Below are 23,463 nucleotides of genomic sequence, written 5' to 3'. Positions count from 1 at the left end.
AAGCATCTTAATGGAAAAGATCCAGTCTTATACATAGTATATGAAATTCCCTAACACCTAGCAAAATGCCTTGCACAGAGTTGGTACTTAATAAAGATCTATTACCTGATTAATACCTTTAAAGATGCAGGTACCCAGTTCTCGGCATCATCCCTGTTATGATGATGATTTATCCAATGCCCCCATACTATACTTTCCTATTGACTTATAGGTGGAACAGCTTGTGCCCTACACACACGCACACACACACACACACGCACGCACGCACACACACACACAGACACACATTCCCTTCTTCCAAATTCTGGAAACGGTGACATACGCATCAAAAAGTCCCAAGGACATCCTTGCTGCAAGGGATTCTATTTTAAAACCACGAATGACTCATCATCACTGACCAGGGTCTCTCCAAAGTTACAACTTGTCAGGCTGTCAGGAAGAAGGACAAGGAGAATAAAAGTAAAGACAGAGGTCACATCTCCATTCCCGTCTGCAGCAGCCCATAAACTCTATAATAAAACCATAACAGTTGACCCCACATCTCAGCACAACCACGGTTGTGTTAAGCATGCGTTCTGCTCTTGTGTTTGGATTAAACTGTTCCGAGCTCTAACCTTTCCCTCCAGCTGGCTCCCACCTTGATCTCTCAGCAGCTTCTGATCGCACGCCTGGCCATGACCTTAGGTAGAGGACCAGTATCATACAACGGGGAGAACATCCAGCGCTCTCGTGGTATAAACGCGTGCTAATTGCAGAAGATATAACTAACTAACTGGGCCTGAAAGCAGATGCATTTTCTTCATTTGCCCTGAAATAATCAATTTTTTTAAGAGGCAAGAAGGCTAAGAAGGTGACTTAATTTTGAAATTCTGGATAGTAATGAGAAGAAATAATTCATTCTAATTTTGGAGGGTAGAATAGATATGGGTTTAAAGACATAGTCATCAGATAGTGTTTTTATAGGAGAAACAAAAGAGCAATTGGGAAGAATGTCCTCAAAAGTTATATATAACGAATTTCAAACAGGCCGAAGCAATGTGTTCAGCCTTGCTGACCTTCCACAACAGAAATGAACTCTTACCTCTCCCTCTGAAATAGTACAGGGCAAAAAAAAAAAAAAATGTAGCAGGATCATAAAATCAAAGAATTCAAGGCCTCTTGCCAAGGGAGATGAAATAAAGTTACCCTAAGCACCCACCTGACTAGGTTCAATCTTTTCCACCTAGGACTATCTCTGTGCTTCTCCATGGCCCTCCCTAGAGCTTCCCCCACGATGACATTCTGAAACTCCAGAATTGGTATTAAATGTCGCTGTTTGCTTCACTGTTCAATGGATAATATTTGCTATCACATCTTTGTTTATTATTCGGTTAGCAGAAAAAAAAAAAAACCCAAGAGATGAAGTAGAAAGGGTCTGGACTGGGAGGGAAGAGCTCTGGCTTCTGGCTCTATTTCTGCCCCTGATGACTTGGGGGACCTTGAGCAGGTCACTTAGCCATCATTCTGCAGGAGAGGACGCTGTGGCACCAAGTGGACTCTGATGCCTCTTCGAGTTCTAACATTTATTCTAAAGTTGTCTTTGGTGGCAAATCTGGAAGGTCTAGCTCCATCTTCCCTCCCACTCCTAATATGGTCCCTGATTTTTTTCCAGATGCCAAAGATAAGCAGTTCTCTTGATGCTCCTAGATGCCGTCTCATACAGTACCTATGTATCACCTACAGAATAAGAAATCAGCCAGGAAGCTGAGACCACCTAAACAATGTGGAGGGGGTCGGGGGGAGGGTGCTTATCCTCTTGGCACATTCTTCACCTGTCTTCTCTACCAGGTTTATGCCCAACTGATGAAAGAATGGCAATTTGGAAAACGAGATGAGGTAGAACGGTTGAGTTACGGTGGCTCTCATTTCAGAGAATCGAGTGTTGCCATTAAAGGTTAAATTCTGAAAGGGAACAGGGACTTCCCATGGGGAGTTATTTACAGCCTTTTTGCCCCGAAGGCATCTCCTCTTCCCCCACCTCTCAGTGGGCTCAGCATCTCCACCATCTGACATTCCATTCTTTCAACAGCTGCTGGCTCTCCTGTTGTGTTCCCTTCACAGATGTGCAGTGCTGTTCTGAACATCCTGCCCTTGAACTTTCCATACCCATAATTTTCCAAACCAAAGCCTGGTAATAAAAATGTCAAGGAGGGGTGGAGAAAATTGGGGTGGGGGATATTTTAAAAGGAAAGAAACAATAGGGAGATGCTTTATACACACAGTGATTTCTGTTGACTTCCTCAACAAAAGTTAAATGCATTCTGTGACTTCTCAAAAAGGACATAAAGGTGAAGAGCTAGTGCAAATTTCTCAGAATACTTACTGGAAAGACCAGGTTCCCTAAAGGAGCTGGGCGCAGAGGGAGATGATCAGTCTCCTATCTGCAAATGGGCTGCCCAGCTCTTCATGCTGCACAGCAAGGGGAGTGCTGATGGTGACAGTGGAAGTAGCATTCACATACTTGACAGTTTTCAGTGCATTCTCACGGAGGTGATCTGCCCTGTTCTCACAGCTCTACCAGGTGCCTGTCAAGAGGCTGGGCATAGGGAAAGGGCTGCGTCAACACCTGTATGCCCAGTAACTAAGAACAAGACTGGAGGAGGAGGCCAGATGTCTTACATCATTTCAAAGACCTCTATAGCAACATCTCTGGGACCAAGTTTTCCTTAAGTCCATTGGTTTGATAATACTAACTTTCCAGGTACATAATGCAGAACTATAACTAATTACCTAAAGTCTGCAATTCTCTAGTTAAGAGATAAAAGAATCTATCTAATGAGGAAGAAGGGCCTCTGTCATTATCTACTTTAGTGCGCCAAATAACAGGCACAGAGGACTAGGTAAGGAAGGAAGGGAGAGCAATGGGTCTTTCTACTTGGAAACAATCCCTTAAGTGGGAAGAGCCCTTGAGAAACAATAATCTTTGCTTGTTCTTTGCTAACTTGACTCTATTCCATTACAAAAGACTGCTACTTCCTTGAGATAGAAGAGAGTCTTATTAAGCCGTAATTAGGAAGAAATGAATCAAAATCCAAACAGACATCAGACAGCACATATCTCATGGATATATTCCACATCCTAGGGAGAAAGCTGTGAGAGGACCCCCGTAAGTATAGCTGACTTTCAGTCTTGGCCCCACAGATAGGAAATGGAGATGGAGAACAAAAAGGAAAATAAGACAGATGAGTCAGCAGGATGAGGCTAAGGGACCTCTCATTCTTGCAACTTCTCGTTAAACCCATTTAGTCACTTCCACAATCTGGAATTTTGCTTCCTGACACTTGGAAGAGAGGGGCCTTAAGACATGCTGGGTTCAAATCTTGGCTCCAGGATTAGCTACATGGTTTCGGGCAAATGTTGCAGCTTCATCCTCCTCATCTGTAACTGGAAAGGGTATATAACATCTTCCCTATCAAGTTGTAAGGAGACTTTGATGGAATCGTGTGTGTGTTATTTATTCTAATGTGCTTAGTACTACGCCTCGCACATAGCACGTGATCAGCAAATGTCGGTTCCCTCCAACCACCAACCGCTCTCTTTCCTTTTGAGGAGAATTTCTAGGCTGAGGGATGAGAGCCCTGGCCATGTGAAGAATTGGGGAGTAAAATAGTTGGGTGACTGGCCAGTTCTGCTAAAGCTCTGGGTATCTCTATTACATCAACCATGCCAGTTTTATTTTCAGAGACTATGAAAACAGTCTGGTCAATTTCTATTGCAATCTTAAAAACAGTTTTCCTTGGCCATAACTAACCGTAGCAATTTTACCATGTGGAAAATATTCAGCATCATCACACTGAAGACATTTCAATGAATGAATGAATACGAAAATGAATGAATCATTGAATACGAATGTAAAATTTTAAAGACTAGGGGAGGCCATTTCCATACTGTAACCCTGCTGCTACCCTGGAATCCAGCCCTTAAATCAGACGATCTCCAAAATTTGTGTTGCCATTCCTCCCCCATCCTAATGTCCATATCCCAAACCGGCATTGCTGATACCAGAAGCCAAGGGCAAAGACTGGCAAAAGCAGCAGGTGCCTCCACTGTGTACCAGCCATTTTGGAGCAGATAAAGTCATTAAGGAAAATTTTAACAATGGATAACCTTTCAGCTCTACTCTGCTAACAGCAGGTAGCTTGCCTTTCTGAGACATGAGTCTGCATTAAAGTCACCAGTAAGCAGGACTTGACCTTCATTTTCAGTATATGCAGCATTAAATATTCATAATCCATGTAACTATAGCATAAAAAGTAGCAGAGTTTAAACATGAATCAAAGGAATAAATATCTTCACATAGATGAGTCATCCTTTCCCAGAATTCCCCTGGAAAAAAATGCAAATACCTAGAGTCCTGAGTCTCTCTCTTTTCCAACTTTCTCTTGAAATTCTAGAAGCAGCGGGAACTGCTACATTATGCAATCCATGAATCCTGCCTGCACACTGACATCCCTTGGGCTTTTTGTATTCTTTAACTATTAGGGAAGAATTACAATTCCTATGTCAAAGGGAAGAAACAGGGATGAAACCAACCACAATGACATTGTCACCCAGAGGAAGTCTAGGGGCACTTTTGACTTGGTTGTACAATTTTTAAAAAAATCTTTGCTTCGCAGAGTATCGGAGTGTGTAGGGAGAAAGGGTGGGGCTAGGCATCTAGAGACATCAGAATTAGAAGTCGGAGTGGATGGGCCTTAAATTGAGCACAACACCTTTAAAAAGAATGAAAAAGAAATGGAGTTCTTTTGGATAATATCTGCCTCATGTGGCTAATTGAAGGGAGTTGGTGGGGGAGAAGGGATTACTATGTGTGGTGGGCTTAATGCTTCTCTGTGTCTGTTAAGGAATTGACCTTGAGGTCTACCCAAAGACTTGGTGGAACATCTCCCCCTTCTTGGGTGTTTGGAGAATCTTCTGCTGGGATGATAAAACATAATTTTAACACAGTTTAATGTAATTCTCTTTGGCTTTCAGTTCCAGGAGCTCTAAGGACAATCCATCTTAGCTAGATAATAATCACCTGAGGCTGCAAAAGTGATTCTTCTGTGGTGATCACTCTAAGAAAATTAAGACTCAAAGAAGGGCTTCTCAAAGCCTTGAATGAAAAAGAACTGCTCAGAGGCCATCTTGGCCTAACAACAGAAAAGAAAAGACGTGTAGGAGAGGATATATTTGGACATAACTTACCCACTGCCTCTTGATAGTAAAATAAGTGGTGAAAGTTAAAAAGATCATACGCCCATCAATTATGACATTTATCTGAAGTGCCTTCCTCACCTGCTGCCACGCAGTAGAATAACCAGGTTGTCCAGTTGCACAACCTGAATTGGACTGTCTTGACTCTAAACCAGCAGAGCCTTAGATTTTTAATTTGTGCTCCTGGGGTACTCCCCACTATTTGGGGGAGGCCAGCTCTTGTTAAAATGCACTGAGACAAGCCATTTCGTACCCATTAGGTTCACACAAGGGGAAGGCTATAGATTATCTTTTGAGTTATTTACTTATTGGAAGGGTATACATACTAACTAAAATTCATCTGAGGAATACTGTGTACTTTTTTCCAGGGTGGCGATTTCATATGACTTCCAAGATAAGTTTAAAGCTTATTTTTCCAAGATGCCCATTTCTTTCTGAATGGCCAGCAAACCAATTAGTGTATAAAACTGATGACAGTTTTGAATGGAAAAGATAAATTTTAAGAATTTACATCTGCTTTCTCACCTGCTTTCCATTTACATTTTATGTGTGGACAGAACTTCCTTTTATCTTGTTCACGTTGCTTGATTATAGTTTGTCGAACAGGTTCTTTATTTTTATTATGCCTAGGAACCTATGGATTTGTCATAAAGGTTACTTTATAGATTCTTCTTTAATTCTTCCCCTTACTTAAACTGGGCATGCTTGCTGGCTGTCCCCAGAAAGATGGCAGACTCCTTGGTTTTGACTATGCTGATCAGATCTCCCACAGGACATGGGATATGGTTCCAGAAACAAAAGAAGTAATGCGAATGAAAAGCAAAAAGGGCTACATAAACAAACATATGGTCTTCTTGGGTACTAAGTTTCTCTCTCTATGCCAAACCACACAGTTTAGTGACAGAGAAGAAAGACAATGTTTAGGATGAGGCTAGAACCGTCCCCAGGGAGAGTGAGAACGATCCTGGGTCTAAGATAATTGGCATTTTCGCTGGGAAAAGCTGAGAACAGGATGGAAGGACATCCTTTGAATAGACTCTTTGCAAGGGTATAAAAGGACCAGAACCAGAGAGAACTCCAAAGCCGGCTTCCCCAAGGCTTAGCAGAATCATAACTAAATCTAAGGGGCACTGAGATAGTGCAGGGCATCCGAGGAAGAGGGTCTTGCCTTGGGGAATTCCGTCTTTTTCCATCCTCTCACATAGATCTGAGGACTCCAAAATCTAAGAGCAAAAGATGGCCTCCCCATAGACTCTGTAAAAAAGGACACAATTCAAATCCATCTAATAAGATCGTTTTATTTTAATTGAGAAATACAGAGGAGCAAGAAGGGAGAGGAAAGGAAGGATGGCACCGAGGCATCTGTCCTTCCAACCAATCCACACTCACCTCCGTGTACGGGTTTGCTCTGTCTGGGGTACACAGACTACATACCCGAACCCACTTCCTGAGCCCTGGTATGGAATTTGCAGGGAACACACCCAAGGTGTGTGAGAACACTCTTCATGCCTAGAGAGAAAATAGAGAAATAAGACTGAGGCTTTAGGAGATCCTTGGTTCAATGCAAATGTGCTTCAAAATTATTAAGAGTAGCTATTTAAAAGAGGCTTACCTTCGATGTCATACCATTTGGAGTTTTCCAAACTAAAAAAGCTCTTCTTTTTTTTCTTGGCCAAGAAGATCTGATGGAGGAGCATGTGGTAGCTCATCTCCTGAAAGGCTTTTAAAGGATCCTCCATCTGAGATGGGCAAGGGCAGCCCAGCCCTGTGCGTGGGGATAGGCTGAAGGACCTGATATTCTCAGACGTGGTTGATTCACAGAGACGGGTGATTAAAGAAGATGTTTTCTTTCTTTTCCATGACATGATATTTTGGTCTTGGCACCCAAATGTACAATATCCTTTGGCTAGTGATGAGAAGCCTCTGAGAAACTCAGAGTTTAGGCATGCATGAAATTTTCACCACCCAGAGCCACAGAAAGAGTGCTAAGCTTGGAATTCTGTTACACCAGGGCCTGTGCCAACAGGGATACCAAGCAGGTTTCCTGGGATCAAACTCTAGTATCCAGCCATACCAGGGATAGAGTTCAAAGAGTTCAAAACAGTCTCATAGTGAACAATTCAGGCAGAGTTCAAGGTCACTGTCTGGCTATCAAGTTCATGTCACCAGAGAAAGGCCAGTCAGACCAGCTCAGCTCCAGTTTATCAGATGCTGTCAGCTTCAAGATTGCAAAAGAATAGTTGGAAAAAAATGATGTACCTAGGGGTGATGCCTATTTGGACCCGAGCAGAACTGGCTGCCACCCAGCAGCTCTACTCAATGACTTCTTCTACCTCCTTTACCATCTGTCACACAGAACCCACCCCAGGCTTACCCTGAAGCATCAGTTCACTCAGCCAGCACCCCCGGGTCTGCACAAGCATCTGCTCTGAAAATTCTTAGATGGCCATGGTCCTTCACTTCTGGGAGTCATCATGAACTCCTCTGTCCCATCTCCTTACCTTCACAACCCAAGAAGCACCAGCAAGCGATGCTTCAGCCGAATATTTGGTTGGCAGGTGCGAAGGATAGCATCACGCTTTCCAACTGACCTCCAGTAAGATTAAAACATTGAAAACCCTAATAAGAAATGGACTCTACCACCACGGCAAGAATGGCTCATACCCTCCATGGTTGGATACTGTGACCCTCATGGAGGTTGCAAATTCACATCGAAACTCTCTTACGCACTTGATCTTCAGTGCAAATACTTCATCAGGAAACAGCTATTTAAAAATAAATAAAACCCAGCAAAAAGGCTTGACCTCAGATACCCCTCCTCCTTCTTATAATCAGCAGGATTAAAGCAGCTTTCCTTGTGAGAGCTTGCTTTCCCATTCAGAAAATCAGAACAGACAGCCCTGCCTTCCTCTATAAGTCTTCCACACTTAGGAAGCTCTTGCAAAGGTTGGTGTTAAAGTAAATCAACTGATCAACATAAAAGCTCATAATCGTGTTTTAAAAAAAAGGAAAGAAAAAGATGGCAACACAATGTATTTGGATACTCACTTTGACGAATCTATGAAGTATATTACAAGTGCACCAATGCTGAGAGCAAAGACTAAGACCACCTGCAAAAGAAGAGAATAACGCCATAACTAAGGAGTGGAACACTGGGGTGTTTATTTTTTAGTTTTATGACATGTGTAGCTGCGGCTAACAAACACGGTGCCAATTGCTTTCTGGGACCTGCTTGGATATCTCATCCCCTTGCTCCCCTGATGCTGCTCCTTTACCTTGCAGTGGGCAGCAACCTCGCTGCCTGCCAACAGGGGGCAGGGCAGACCCTGTAACCTAAGGCACAGGGTTCTTACCTGGCCCTGTGACCTCAGGATCCAGCTTCTCCACAACTGAAGTCAATGCATTTGGGTGGGAAAAGAGCAGGTAAAAATTGGGGGTGATACAACTTTTCATATTATGTGTAAGCTAGGCCCCAAGAGAACTCAAATAGAGGAATATCAATTTTTAACAACTTTCTCGAGGTATAATTTACATACCATAAAATTCACCCATTCTAAATACATAGTTCAATCAACGACTAAATACATTTGCCAAGTCATGCAACCATCACCTTAATCTAGTTTCAGAATCTTTTCATCCTCCCAGTAAGATCCCGCACCCCTCTAACAGCTAGTCCCCACTCTTGTCCCAGTCCCCCACAACCACTAATTCACTTTCTGTTTCTATAAAAGAACTATCAAGTGAAAAAACTTGTGTGTGTGTGTTGGGGAGGGGGGGATGTGCATAACACTTCTCAAGTATTTTGGAAACCCTTGAGGTGCAGAAGGCCAAATTAGGTAATACATTAGGCCAGCTAGATGACAATCCTTGGTCTTCTTTACATTCTTCACTCAAAATTAATCACCAATGATATAAAAGACAGGTTGATATCTTCCTTCAGAGGATACCTGTTACACAAAAGTCCATCAGATGAATATGTAGCCAATTGGGCTGATACTGACACTTCTGTGCTCACTTAATAGTCTAATTCGTTTATTTAATTGTTCACACAGGAGAGCAGTGGTCCAACTCAAAGCATGTTCAAAAAAAAGAAAGATGCTAAGAGCCAACAATTAAGCTTGAGAACAAAAAGTGAATACCACCACCACATACAATGCCAGGGCTCGACGAATAACTTTCAACATGCTAATATCCTAAAGCAGGAGTCCTCAACCCCCGGGCCATGGACCAGTCCTTGTCTGTGGCCTGTTAAGAACTGGGCCACCCAACAGAAGGTGAGCAGTAGTGAGTGAGAGAAGTTTCATCTGTATTTGCAGCTGCTCCCCAGTGCTAGCATCACCACCTCAGCTCCACCTCAGCTCCACCTCAGATCATCAGGCATTAGATTCTCATAAGAGCACCGGTCCCTGGTGCCTAAAAGGTTGGGGACCACTGGCCTAAAGAGACTACAGGATGAATGAGGTTAGAAGTGTCAGTCTCCTTGGAGTATCTATTAACATCCCTATGGCATTGGCTGGCAGATATAGATGAATCCCAATTTATGTAAAGAGGGCAAAATCAAACCCTGTATGTGTGTGTGTGTGTGTGTGTGTGTGAGAGAGAGAGAGAGAGAGAGAGAGAGAGAGAGAGAGAGAGAGAGAGAGAGAGAGAGAGAGAGAGAGAGAGAGAGAGAGAGAGAGAGAGAGAGAGAGAGAGAGAGAGAGAGAGAGAGAGAATGAATCACGTACAGATATCTGTATTGTGCGTATGTGCACCAAAGTGGCTGATAGAAAATGAAATCTGTGTATTCAATGGAAACACTGCAAAACTCCATGGAGCTACTGGGGTGAGATGGCAAGCTGCACATTTAAAAACTGACAGTTTAAACAACTGGACACTGTAAAAGGAATATGCAGTTTCATAGCACCTGATAAATTTTCCTTATGAAAGGAAGTATTAATACACCACTGGGGCCTATTTTATTCTTCCATTTTGTTTTAAAAACTAAAACATGTCCCCAGTTGAAGCCAAGGAAACTCCTGCAGTCTGTCAGTAATTACCGTCCATCCAGTGCTTAAACCCCCTGGCAGTTCACTTCAGTTTCTCTCCTCACACACATGCATTCATTCATCCCTTGCAAAGCCATACGCAAAAACAAACAAACAAAAACATAAACAGGCCTCTGCTTTTCCCTCCATTATCTGAATGAGGAAGCAAAACAAATAGCTTAAGATTAATTCTGATCTGCACTATTTCTGAGACATAAGCAGTTAGATCTAGCCCTGACCTCATTCTCAAAATGCTGCAAAGAGAAAGGGTGTGGCCAGAAGAGAGGGGAAGGACCTCTTTTCATTCATAAATAGCTGATCCAAGACTAATCTCTGTCAGTGTGTGTGGTGGGGGGATGATGAGCTTCTGTTAGGCTTATTCCACTAAAAGCTGGAGAGGAGGGGAAAGGGGAGAGTGAAGAGGCTGGGAGAAAAGGGAAGGAGACAGGAGAGGAGGAGAAAAAGGAAAGGGGAAGGAAAAGGAAAAATGTCCTTGCAAATAGCATCTACAGCATTCTGAAACGAGCTCACGATCTAAGCTTTTCTTCAATGCTGGTGATTTCCAAGCCTTGGAGTAGCCAAAGTAGCTGACCCTAATTTGTTCCTGCTGGCCTCTTTCATGGGAGACAATGTGCAGCTTACTTAAGCAAATCAGCCAGTGGCAGGAAGGAAGGCATCCTGCTATCTTCCTAAGATGCAAACTCAAATGTCAGCATCACTCTGATAAGGCAAGGGAGGGAAGAAATCCAGAAGGAAGACTTCCCAAGTTCCCAGGAACTTAAGATTCTGCTGAATGGACCTACGCTTGGGTCCTCGTGTTCAGTTGCAAGGCTTTATCCAAAGAGTGCCACCTTCCCTTCAGGCATGAAATGATCGATGGGGAGAAAATCTGTTTCTCAGTATTCAAACAACTGTGCATGTGATTTTGAAACTTGCTAAATGCCTCTTTATCATCAGACTTGATTACATTGTCAATCTGGATCTAGGTGCTGCAGAAAATAAATCAGCCCTTTGGATTTGGCCGTGAAAACAGGAATCGAACAGAGATTCATCTTCTACAGGCCCTCACAAAGGCTATGTCCTCTCTCTCTCTATCTCGCTGCCATTTATTATCTTTATCTCTTTGGCAAATCTCCCATTGCCTGAGAACCCTACTTTAAAGATGAAAAAATCCAGTTTGACTACACAAAATGATCAGATTTTAGCCTAAATGGTTATGTTATAGAGCACCTCCAAATAATCATTTAAGTATTTATTTCGCATCTGCCATACATAAGGCCCTAAGAAAAACAAACGAGAGAAGTCCATGGAGCCATAAAATGTACTCCTTCATGAGGTAATCCTTACGTACGTGAATTCTATGCAAAATTATTTAATCAGTACTCGATTGTGTGGTATTGGCAGGGTCAATACATAAGCTAAATGGAACAAACCTAAATGGAGGAGTAAAGAAGGGTAGGAACAACAGGCGCATTTATCTCAATATCATCCCCATTCTCAAAGTATACCTTCTTCCTACACTGTCTCTTCTCATATGAGAGTCCATCTTTGTGCTTCTACAGGTCCAGGGATAAGGGACACTGAAGCTCCAAAGACATAGTAAGATGAAGCCAAGAAAAGTGTAATACCTGAAGCAAGGAAACATTTGCCTTCCAGCAGCTGAGTCACAGAATGCCCCTTAGAAGGACCAAGCTCTTTAAAAAGCACTGTCGCAAACAAAGGCTTGTGAACAGTCTGACATACGGGGATAATGTGAGCATGCCTTCTCAGGACATACCTTGTGCTAACCTTCTCTAGCACCTGTCTAGCCTTTCCAGCTTTTCATAGTCTGGGTTCACCAAATCACCTTGGCTACTTGCATGGTGCTAATTGCCATATTTTTAGGTTTACTGAAAATATCCATATGCTGTGTGATGATACTCGGTACTAAGTAATATCTATAGAGTGCCAGATCCTTAAAAACAAAAGAGATTTCATAAATGTCGTTCGAACAATGGTGCTTGTGCGGCATCTATTTTCAAAACTTCAAGATCAAACATGACATGTGTTTGCACAGAAGAATGCCAAGAACACTGACACACACACACACACACACACACACACACACACACACACACACACACTGCACTAAAACACTGTCCCCAAAACATCTGACACCAGGAGTCTGATGACAAATGGAGAGTAAAGAGAATATTCACAGCCATGTTCATGAGGGAAATTCCAGGTCCTGAAGATCTTCCAAAAGTCTCAGAAAGTTCATAGAAGTGGAAAACAGTATGACAAAGCACAGAATATCCACCCTCAGGAGCTCTTCAAGAAAACGTCAGATCCAGTGATATGAATATGGTCAGAGGTGAATGAATCAGCTCTTTAGAGACGCCACCTGCTCTAGAAGCTGGTTACATGTTGTCGGGTTTGGGTCCAAATCCACACATGAGGCTACATGGGCCTTCAGACATGTATTTAAAGCAATGGCTCACAATGGTGGCTACTACCAGATGTGATCACCTCAGGAGTGTTCCTTAAGAAACAGAGACACCCTCATTCACTAGGATCAGAGACTCTTAAGCTTAGAGAGAGGGGGAAGCTGAGCAACTCCTTTTTTTAACAAGCTCTTCTGGTGAATCTGATGTGTGACCAAGAACGGGAGTCACCGCATTAAAGCCATTAGGGGAAACCACTTAGCTCAAGTCAAAGATTAATTTACAAATGTCTCTTGAACAATTAGCCCATTAGAACATATGCATGAAGCCTGCAGGCTTTGAGAATAGTGCTAGGTGTACTCTAAAAAAGCAGAGAGAAAGATGAATTAATTCTCTCCTGGGCAGGTTTTACACAGTCTGCTCAGCTCACAGCAGAACAAATGACCCTAATTAATGATTCTTCATGTTTGGTCAGGACTTAGCCAGCAACTGACAGCAGTGACCCCTTGGAAAATGGACAATTTCCCATACATGATTCTGAAGGCACATGACTTTTTTTTATTGAGGTAAAATTTATATACAATAAAATTCACTACATGAAGAAAATAGACATGAGAGCTCCCCAGGCCAAACAATCTGGAGACATTTTGTTTATGAGAGATACCATCATTCCAACATCCAAATTAAAATGTTTCTTCTGGTGAATTTAACAACTCCAACAAGCACTTATTGAACTCTTATGCGCAAGGCCGAGATGGATAGAGAGAAAAACTGAAAACTAAAATTGCTAACTCAGGCCTGGTCTTTACCTTCAACGAGCATGGAATCCAGAAGTTTAAATTATTCAGGAATCCCTTGTGAATTCAGTAAATGCTACACATACAAACAGATGCTTCAGAGGTGTCTAAGGAAGAAAGGAGCAAAGACGTGACACCACCATCATCTGAAACATCCAAAGTGGAAGAAGAAGGGGAGAAAAGAAACCGAGGAAGAGGGAAAAAGAGGTCCTGATATTCTAGGTCCCCCTCACTGTTGCAGGAAGAGCAAACACCAGCTGTATCATATGACTGACACATGATGGAGAGAGCACAGGACTCCAGTCAGGCTGGGTCTGAATCTCAGCTCTGTCCCCATAAGCAGTATGCTCTTGAGCACATCACTTCATGTCTCTGGGACTCAGTTTCTCAGTCTGTGAAATGGTGGAATCGAAACAGATGGCTATCGGGTGGGGGCCCTGATAGGTTACTGCATACAGTGAAAGAACTAAAAACTTTGCTTACAAAGGCAGCTCTCATTTATGCCATTTGTGCATAATTATGATTCAGTATGATGGCAATAATGTGTCTCCAATCTGTGTCAGAGACGCTTGTTTCTTTCATAAAATCACAAGTGGGAACTCCATGGACACTTGGATTCATCGTTTGTGTTTCCAATAGGCAATCAATTGCTCATTCAGGCTGTCATCCCACAAAACCAAAACAAAACCAGAGGAGCCACTGATCAGCTGTCTCCTGGGTCTGTGCCTCAGCTCTGCCCTCACTATGGGGAAGCGAGATGGTGGGGGTTAGGGGGTCTGACCCAGTCTCTTCACCTCCTGCCTCTGCGATTCTCTGTAAAGCCCACATTCCTGTAGGTTTTACCACAAGAAGCTCATCCTCTGAGCTTTTTAAGGGAAAAAGGGAAAGATTTTTTTCTTCACAATCTGGCAAGTATAGTAATACGTATTTTTCATCCCTAAACCATTAATGGTTCTCAATAGAAGATACAATCTTGCTACCACAAAAAAGTATTTTTGTTATCATAAATAACAAAAGATTTGTAATGTATAAAATTTTGACAATGCCACTTAAACATCCCAAGGTCCCTTAAGTTTGCAACCTAAAATTCTGGCGCATTACAATTGACTTAAGCAAGTGCTTACACAAAAGTGCTGTAGACAGATTCACTGGAAACCAAGGTTTCAAACAATGGTGTAAGTATAGATGTATTCAAGATGAAATAAAGGAAAAAGAAATAAGTGCTTTCAGTAGTCAGTATTTAGAATTATAGCATTAAAATAAAACACGTGACACTCCCAGATAAGAGTAAAACTATTCAAATGTAAGGAGGCCTATGAATCTGTGTGCTTCCAAAAATACAATGCTATAAAGCTACACTCAGTGTATGAATTTCTAAGACATGTGATATAAATTGGAGAGGAACCTCTCTCTTTCAACTGCTTCAAATCACTTCCACAGCTTTTGATATGAAGAAAAAATCCCTTACAGCTTACAAGATGCCAAAAACTCTGGACCTCTTCTTCATCTCTAGTTTTATCTTACACTCTCCCTCTCTAGACTCTAGTTAATGGGAATTTCAGTTCTTCTTATTTAACATATGTCCCACCCCCTCTACCACAGGGCCTTTGCATAAGCACATCCCTCCTCCTAAAAGACTTACTACCCTTCATAGAGTATTAATCCTTCAGATCTCAGCTCTACTGTCACTTCTTTCCCTGCCCTCCTAATTCGGGAAGGTCCTCCAAGAGCATAGTCTGTACTTTGTAGCATTTAGCACAGTAGCAATTTTAAATTTCTTTGTATAATCATTTGATTAATTCTCTCTCCTCTGCTGGACTGCAAGTTCTATGAAGACATTTTTGCTCATCACTAAATTCCCAGAAGCTAGCAAAATATCTCAATCAATATTTGTTAAATGAGTATTTGGAGAATGAGTTTGGCAACTGGGTGCAGTGAAAGCCAAAGAGAGATGGAAGAATATGGACCCTCGGTGAGTGAAATTTTAGAGTTTAAAACTTCAGACAGAGGTGAGGAGTAGTTCCCTGTGATGGCAGGATCCAAGGGACACTTGTCTGAGGTGCATCATAGTTGGGGAGGTCAAGGATCTGGGGCTAGATAGGAAATTCATGTGCACAGACTCGAAGGTGATGGCTGGAGCTGAGGCTGAGAGAAAAAAGAGTTAAGCATAGAAGCCATCCTGAATAGTAGAGGAGGATGGAGGTAGGTAGATGATAGCATCATGGAAAGTAGACAGAGTAAGGATTTAGCTGGATGGCAGGAGCCTCAAGAGAATGCACAAGGATGAAAAAAGCAATGGAGTATCCAGTGGTCCTGGTCTATGAAGAAACAAGAACATCCATAGAGAGAAGTGAAGGAAATGATCTCTCCAGCAAAAACAAGTTCAGTTAAGGTGGTAGATGTCAGCAGTGTTAGGCAAAGAAGCAGAGAATTTAGACTGGGATCAGGACTAGGAACCTGTGGAAATATAGTGAAGCACAATGTCCTGAGGAGATGAGACACAAAATAACATAAATGTATAAATAATACATGAATATATATGTAGGCTGCAAGGGACAGAGATAAACTAATGCTCCACTAATCAATCACAAATTTAGGTCTCTATCTATATTTATTAACCAACTACATTCCTAGCAAGTATCTCTCTCCATTTTCAAACTAGGTAATTTCAAAATTACTGTAGATAAAAAGAAAGCCCTGGAAAATAACAGAACTCCTTTTGAGTGTAAACTGCAAAGAACAAGTTTATTATAAATTGCATATTTGTTGGAACATAGAAAAAATTAAGTGCAATCATAGGCTTTTGGGAGAGAGCAGAGCCTCCAGATATACAGGATCTGAAGTCTTGTGTTTTCTACATACCCCATAGAAGAATCTGGGGCACAAATGACAAGCCAATTGTCCAAACTTCACTCTCCATAACTCTAAGGCACAAGCTATGTGAATCTGCAAGATAGTGTTCCCTAATTGTCACAGGAGTGTCATCTATCTTATCTGGATTTTGTTGACCATGCTCATCTTCTTTTGCACAACCTAAAAATACAAAAGAGTTAAATGTGTTCCTCTAAGACCTCAATTAATATAACTGAAATAAGAAACTAAAAAAAGAAAAAGAAAAAGAAATGAAAAAAAAAAGAAACTGTAACATTGTCAGAAAAATTTCCTAAAACCTGTGTCCTTCCTGAGAGTCGAAGTTTAATGACACTGGAATCTTACATCATTGCGTCATGAAACTTAAATGGTTGATTTTTGTATATTTTTACCAAAGGCATTAAACTGATGCATTGGCAAGATAAAATCTTCCATTTGAGTTCTAAAGTTTCAAAGACCTTTCCTGTCTAATTACTGAAAAATCCAGGGGAAAAAGTCCCATCTGTTCATGGAGCTCCCAAGTTTGCAGCTAATGAACTTTTGGAAAAATTCTTTGGCTCAAGTGTATGCGCGTTTGGCCAACTGGATTTTTAATTCAATTAGGTTTATGAGAAAACTTCTATAGCACTGTCAAGTCACCAGTTGCCATTTACTAAATTTATGGCCATCTTTGTCCTGCTTCTCAAACCTTGCCAGTTCTTATAGTATATTAAAGACAAACATGGAATTGAAAACAAGGACTCAAACAGAGACCTGTGCACCCACATTCATAACAGCTTTATTCACAACAGCCAAAAAGTAGAAGCAGACCAAACGTCCATTGACAGATGAATGGACAAACAGAATGTAGTACATATACCTAATGAAATAATATTTCAGCCTTAAAAAGGAAGGAAATCCTGATATGCTACAACATGGTAAACCTTGAAGATATTACACTAAGTGAAATAAGCCAGACACAAAAGCACAAATATTATATGATTCCACTTATATAAGGTACCTGGATTAGTCAAATTTATAGAGACAGAAAGGAGAGGGATGGCTGCCAGGGGCTAAGTGGAGTTATTGTTTAATGTGATAAGGTTTCTGTTTAGGTTGATGAAAAAGGTCTGGAACTGGATGGTGGTGATGGTCATACAACACTGTGAATGTACTCAAGCCACTGAATTGCACACTTACAAATGGCTAAAACAGTAAATCCTATGTGTACTTTATCACAATAAAAATGGCTAAAACAGTAAATCCTATGTGTACTTTATCACAATAAAAAAATAGAAGAAAAATTCTGAGAACTGGCAAATAGAATCCAGCAGTATATTTACATTTCAAAACTCAAACATAATCACCTTCTCAGAGGGATGCTAATATCTCTCCTTTCAATGGCAGTCGGTGTCTCCAAGAAATTTTTATTACATACAAATGACTCTTGCCCCTCTGAGAGTGTTTGATCATAGCCCTTCTCAAGCTAGAATTTCTTTTTCAGTTTCCAGGATCTATCTCCATTTAGCCATAGAGACTTCACATGAGTCCCCACCTTCTCTTCCCACTCCCATCCTTGTTTATTACTGATGCACGAAGTGGGCTATGAATTTCGTAGGGATCGTGGATTCTAACTAGAGCCAGAGCCTACTTTGTCTTTTGGCAACTGTAGCTGAAGTCCCAGATATGATTGGAAGTTTTAAAAAGAGTATATACCCTTTACCATAATAATAATAATAATAAAAAAAGAAAGAAGGAAAGAAAAAAGAAAAGAAAAGAAAAAAGACAAGACAAGACAAGAAAAGAAAAGACAAGACAAGAAAAGAAAAAAGATTGGACAAGACAAGACAAGACAAGAAAAGAAAAGAAAAAAGATTATGCTCTTGGCTTATAACCACTTTAAAAACACAAAACGATTTCCTCTAGAAGATAATGGAATAGACACACAGGGCATTTGGTCTCCAAGTCTAAAGCTGAAGGCCAACCTGCAGTAATGACTTGGTTATAGCCCCTTAGTGTGTTGGTAGGACCTTAATGTCATCCCTAGAGACAACCTAAAATTTCCATCTTCTGCAGTAATGATTTTGCCACCAAAGGTGTTGCTTTTCGAAAGGATTGCCAATGCACCCCATAAAGCAGTAGCACCAAAGTCCCTCAGCATCAAGGAAGTTGGCCTGAGACTATAAACAACCATTCAATGACAATACAACATTGACACCAGCGCTGAACTGGCTTCAAAATCAGTCACTCGCCCCATGCAGGGCTTGACCATGGATGTGCATGTTCACACACTTGGTTGGAAAGCATTGCACTCCATTTTCTCCTTTGTAGAACCGGCTGCTAACCATAACAAAGGGGCTGAAGGAAAGGAAGGAAATTAGCAAGCCCTTTTTGTTAAGATTTACAGAGGGGTTAATCCAGGTCTCCAAAGAGAAGACACTAGCTTGTCCACTTCTGACATCTCTCCCTCTTCCTTCACCTCAGGGAATGGAGTTATTTCTTATTTTGTTTGCTTGTTTGTTTCTTTTTTGGTATTTACTATTGAATTCTTACAGATGAGCTACCCCTCCTGGAGGAAGTAGAAAGCTTTAAGAGATAGCTCACAAATTCCCACTCTCGCAGCCTGGAAAATCAGAAGGTAGGGCCAATGCAGTACAAACCTCAACACAAGCAAGGGTTGGAAGCACCACCAAACTCTACATTACTGCTAATTTAGAAAGGCTGGACCACAGCCCCAGCTGTAGCCCTACTCCTGCAATTCTCACAGATCTTCCTGTGGTCCAGTGAGGATCAGACACTAGTAGTGCCACACAGCGTAACCGGAGCCCTGGCTCACTAGAGACAGTCAGAACACCACAAAGCTCCACTTACATGGGGCACATGGTGGGGGTAGGGGTAAGATGGGCATGGTCAGGTAACACAAGCTTTCCTGCTTCTCTCAGCCTCATGCTGACTTTGGAAACAAAGAGGAGAAAAGAGGACTGTCTGTAGTCTTGACAAAGCGATCTAAAAGGAGTAAGAGCGTGTGTCTGGTGTTCGGGTCGGCTTATACTTCAGCATCTCTGATAGGCAGACCAGGCACACGCTTAGCTCTTCAGCAAGGCAGGGACCAGGAAATGTGAGGAGTTTTTTATTTCCTATTTTTAAGAGCATCGATATAGTTATAAAAGAGAAATCAGAACTAAGGTGGATATATTTAAGCCTTTTGTATGGGCTTTTAAGTTTTCAATTTCTATATGGGGAAAAGCATCGCCTTCTCAGGTTGAGGGGCTCTGCTGTCATGATCCAGCCAGGCATTTCAGCACAGCACAGCCTGAGCACCAAATTCCCCTCCTCACCTACTCCATTAAAAGATTTTTATGCACAAAAATTCATTTCTATGAACTCCTCACACTATTCTACAATTATCCATTCATTCATTCATTCATTCATTCATTCCACACAGTTACTGAGTGTCCACCTGGATTCAGGGCTGGAGCTGCAGAGGATACAGAGTTGGATGACACTCCTGCTTTATAAAACTTGAACTCTACTTTTCATTCTTATCCAAAACATGACAGATGTCAAAATGAGGTTCCTAGCATTAAAAGCCTTTCAAGAGGTTTATGCCCTAGCCTAACAGTGGTTCTCAACTAGTGTACACATCAGAATTATCCATAGGGTCTGTTAATGCACAGATTGCTGAACCCATCCCAGAGCTTCTGATTCTGTAGGCCTGGGGGAGTCTGAGAACTTGTACCTCTAATAAGTTCCAGGTGATGACAATGCTGCTGGTTCAGGGACCGTATTTTGAGAACCACTGCTTTAATCCATCATAGAATGAAAAAGGTTTAATCTTTCAAGAAATTCTTTCTTTTTTGAATATGGATGTAAAAATCAGTTTAAATTGGTTATTTTAGATATGTGCTGTTTAGATAAAATCCCCTTAAAATATCTATAAAAAGATACTTCAAAGGCTTCTGAAAAGGAAAAAAAAAATGGCTAGAACTTATTATGTTGACATATTATTCAAAATCATTTTTATATTCTAGTTTGATAGGCTAGACAATGCCTGTAAGATGTTTTGTTTTGTTTTTTAATTAAGCTGATACATCTTCTCCATAGAAAACTACCTTGTGAAATTAGATATGATGGCACTGTTACTAATGAAACCGTTAGAATCCCCACTTCCAAAAGGCTTAGATTTCTGAAGACATACTTCCACCAGGACTATAAAACTTGTAAGAGATGGCTGAGGAGATTCCAGTTTCCAGCAAAAGTAATCAGAAAGTACCACAAACAAAAGGAAGCTCATCAATGAACTACTTCTTTAATCATTGGAAAGAAGCAACGTTGAAGAATAGTTGCCCATGTGGTTCAAGCTCTACCTCTGCAAGAACCTTCTGGCAGTAATTTGGCTTCCCCTTGTGCTCTGTGCTAACGTACCTTCAGAATAATGCAGGCCTGCTTGGCACGATCTCTCTGGTAGCAGCCACGTTTGTCATTTTAATTTGGCATTCTAGATTTTGTTTTAAATGCTATTTCAACTACATAGAGTAGTTGGATTTCTTTAGGCCTTGTCTCTTTCTCTTTTTTTCTTTTTCGTTTATTTGTTTTTTACTTTTATTAAAAAATTAAGCCAGCCATTCAGACACAGATGAGGTGACAACTCTTAGCCTTCTCTAATTACACTTCATCTGCTTCCCCTCTAAGGGGGCCTCCAGAAAGACCCTGAGTAGACTTTAATCAAAGCACTTTTCACAATCTCTACTGTAGTCACCAGTTTTCTTCTCAGTCGCTTGCCAGAAATCTTCTTGAGGACAGAAAGTGTGTCATTCATGTCTGTGTCTCTATCCTTCACTTATTGAGTGTATACTGCATACCAAGCTTTGTGCTAGGCTTAGGTACACAGCAGAGAAGTAAAAAGGGCCCCTGCCTTCATGAACCTTACAGTCTAAAGGAAAGAAACTCAACCAATGGTCACACTGGTGAATAAAAATTGAACGTGGTGAGGAGAACTCCTAAGAGGAGGAGAAGAGAGCTTTGTCAACTGTGGAGTCCAAAGATAATTCCTAGAATAAGACAAACATTTCACACATAAAACAGACACAAAGATCAATGGAACAAAACAGAGAACCCAGAAATAAACCCACCCCTATAAGGTCAATTAATCTATGATAAAAGAGGCAAGAATATGCAATCGGGTAAAAGCAATCTATTCAATAAATGGTGTTGAGAAAACTGGACAGACATATGCAACTGAATGAAACTGCATCACTTTCTTATGTCATATATAAGAATAAACTCAAAATGGATTTAAAACTTAAATTTAAGACCATAAAACTCATAGAAGGAAACACAGGCAGTAAACTTCGACATTACTCTTAGCAATATTTATTTTGGGTATGTATCCTCAGGCAAGGGAAACAAAAGAAAATATAAACAACTAGGACTACATCAAACCAAAAAATTTCTGCATAGTAGAGGAAAGAATTAACAAAATGAAAAGACAACCTGCTGAATGGAAGAAGATGTTCTCAAATAATATATCCAATAAGGGGCTAATATCCAAAATTTATAAGGAACTCATACAACTTAACACCAAAAAAAAAAAAAAATCATATTAAAAACCGGATCTGAATAGACATTTTTCCAAAGAAGACGTATAGATGGTCAATAGACATATGAAAATATGCTCAACATCACTGATCACCAGTGAAATACAAATTAAAACCAAAATGAGATATCATCTCAAACCTGTTAGAATGGCTATCATCAATAAATCAACAAACAAGTGTGGATAAGGGTATGAAGAAAAGAAAACTCTTGGGCACTGTTGGGATTGTAAATTGATGCAGCCACAATGGAAAACAGTTTGGAGGTTCCTCAAAAAATTAAATATAGAACTACCACATGAACCAACAATTCCACTTCTGGGTATTTATCCAAAGAAGCCCAAAACACTAATTTGAAAAGACATACACATCCCTATGTCCATTACGGCATTATTTACAATTGCCAAGATATCAAAGCATCCATCAATAGACTACTAGGTAAAGAAAACATAGTCCATATATACAATGGAATATTACTCAGCCATAAAAAAGAATGAAATCTTGCCATCTGCGACAACATGAATGGACCCAGAGGGTATTATGCTAAGTGAAATAAGTCAAACAGAGAAAGAAAAATACCACATGATTTCACTAAAAGTGGAATCCAAAGAACAAAATAAATGAACAAAAAAAATGAAACAGACTCTTAGATACAGAGAACAAACTGGTAATTACCAGGTAGGAGTGGGGTTAGGCGCTGGGTGAAAAAGGGAAAGGGATTAATATATACAAATTGCCAGTTTATAAAAAGTCATGGGGTTGTAAAGGATAGAGAATATAATCAATACTATTATAATAACTATGTGTGGTGTCAGATGGGTACTAGGCTTATCGAGGTGATCACTCTATAAGTTATATAATTACCTTGTTGTACACTCAAAACTAATATAACATTACATGTCAATTGTAATTTTTTTAATTATTAAAAAAACTGAGTTTCTTTTTTTAAAAGAGAAACAAAATTGACAAACTTTTAGCTAGACTAACCCAGGGGAAAAAAAGAGAATGCACAATAAATAAAATTATAAATAAAATAGGAGATTTTACAGGATAATACAGAAATACATAGGATCATAAGGGACTACACCAACAAACAGAATAATCTAGAAGAAATGAATAAATTCCTAGAAACACAAAATCTCCCAAGACTGAATCATGAAGAAATAGAAAATCAGAACAGACCAATAACAAGTAAGGAGACTGAATCAAAATAAAAAATATCCCCCCGCAAAAAAAAGCCCAGGACCAGATGGTTTCACGGGTGAATGGTACCAAACATTTAAAGAACAATTAACACCAATCCTTCCAAAACTCTTCCAAAAAATTAAGAGGAGGGAATATTTCCAATCTCATCTTATGAGGCCAGCATTGCCCCGATACCAAAGCCAGATAAGGACACTATAAAAAAAGAAAATTACAGGGCAGTGTCCCTGAAGAACACAGATGCAAAAATTCTCAACCAAATACCAGCAAACCATATTCAACAGTGACTACTATTTCTAAGGAAAACATTAGAGTGCACAGAATGCGCTGGCAC

The 23,463-nt window shown here is 40.6% G+C and overlaps 1 protein-coding gene across 5 annotated transcripts in view; it reads right to left on the bottom strand.

Annotated features, from left to right (window-relative positions):
* The window catches only part of KCNMA1 (potassium calcium-activated channel subfamily M alpha 1), a 686,137-nt gene that overhangs the window by 333,231 nt on the left and 329,443 nt on the right, over positions 1-23,463 (bottom strand). For all 5 annotated transcript variants that reach the window (XM_025049379.1, XM_025049381.1, XM_025049380.1 and 2 more), the window contains exon 3: positions 8,284-8,345. In XM_025049379.1, coding sequence (XP_024905147.1) covers positions 8,284-8,345 — 62 coding nt within the window. The remainder of the gene's footprint in view (positions 1-8,283; positions 8,346-23,463) is intronic.

This window comes from Pteropus alecto, unplaced genomic scaffold, assembly GCF_000325575.1.
Source record: "Pteropus alecto unplaced genomic scaffold, ASM32557v1 scaffold155, whole genome shotgun sequence".
NCBI classification, from domain to species: domain Eukaryota; kingdom Metazoa; phylum Chordata; class Mammalia; order Chiroptera; family Pteropodidae; genus Pteropus; species Pteropus alecto.
Note: the sequence above shows the minus strand (reverse complement) of the source record. Positions and strands in the feature narration are given on the sequence as shown.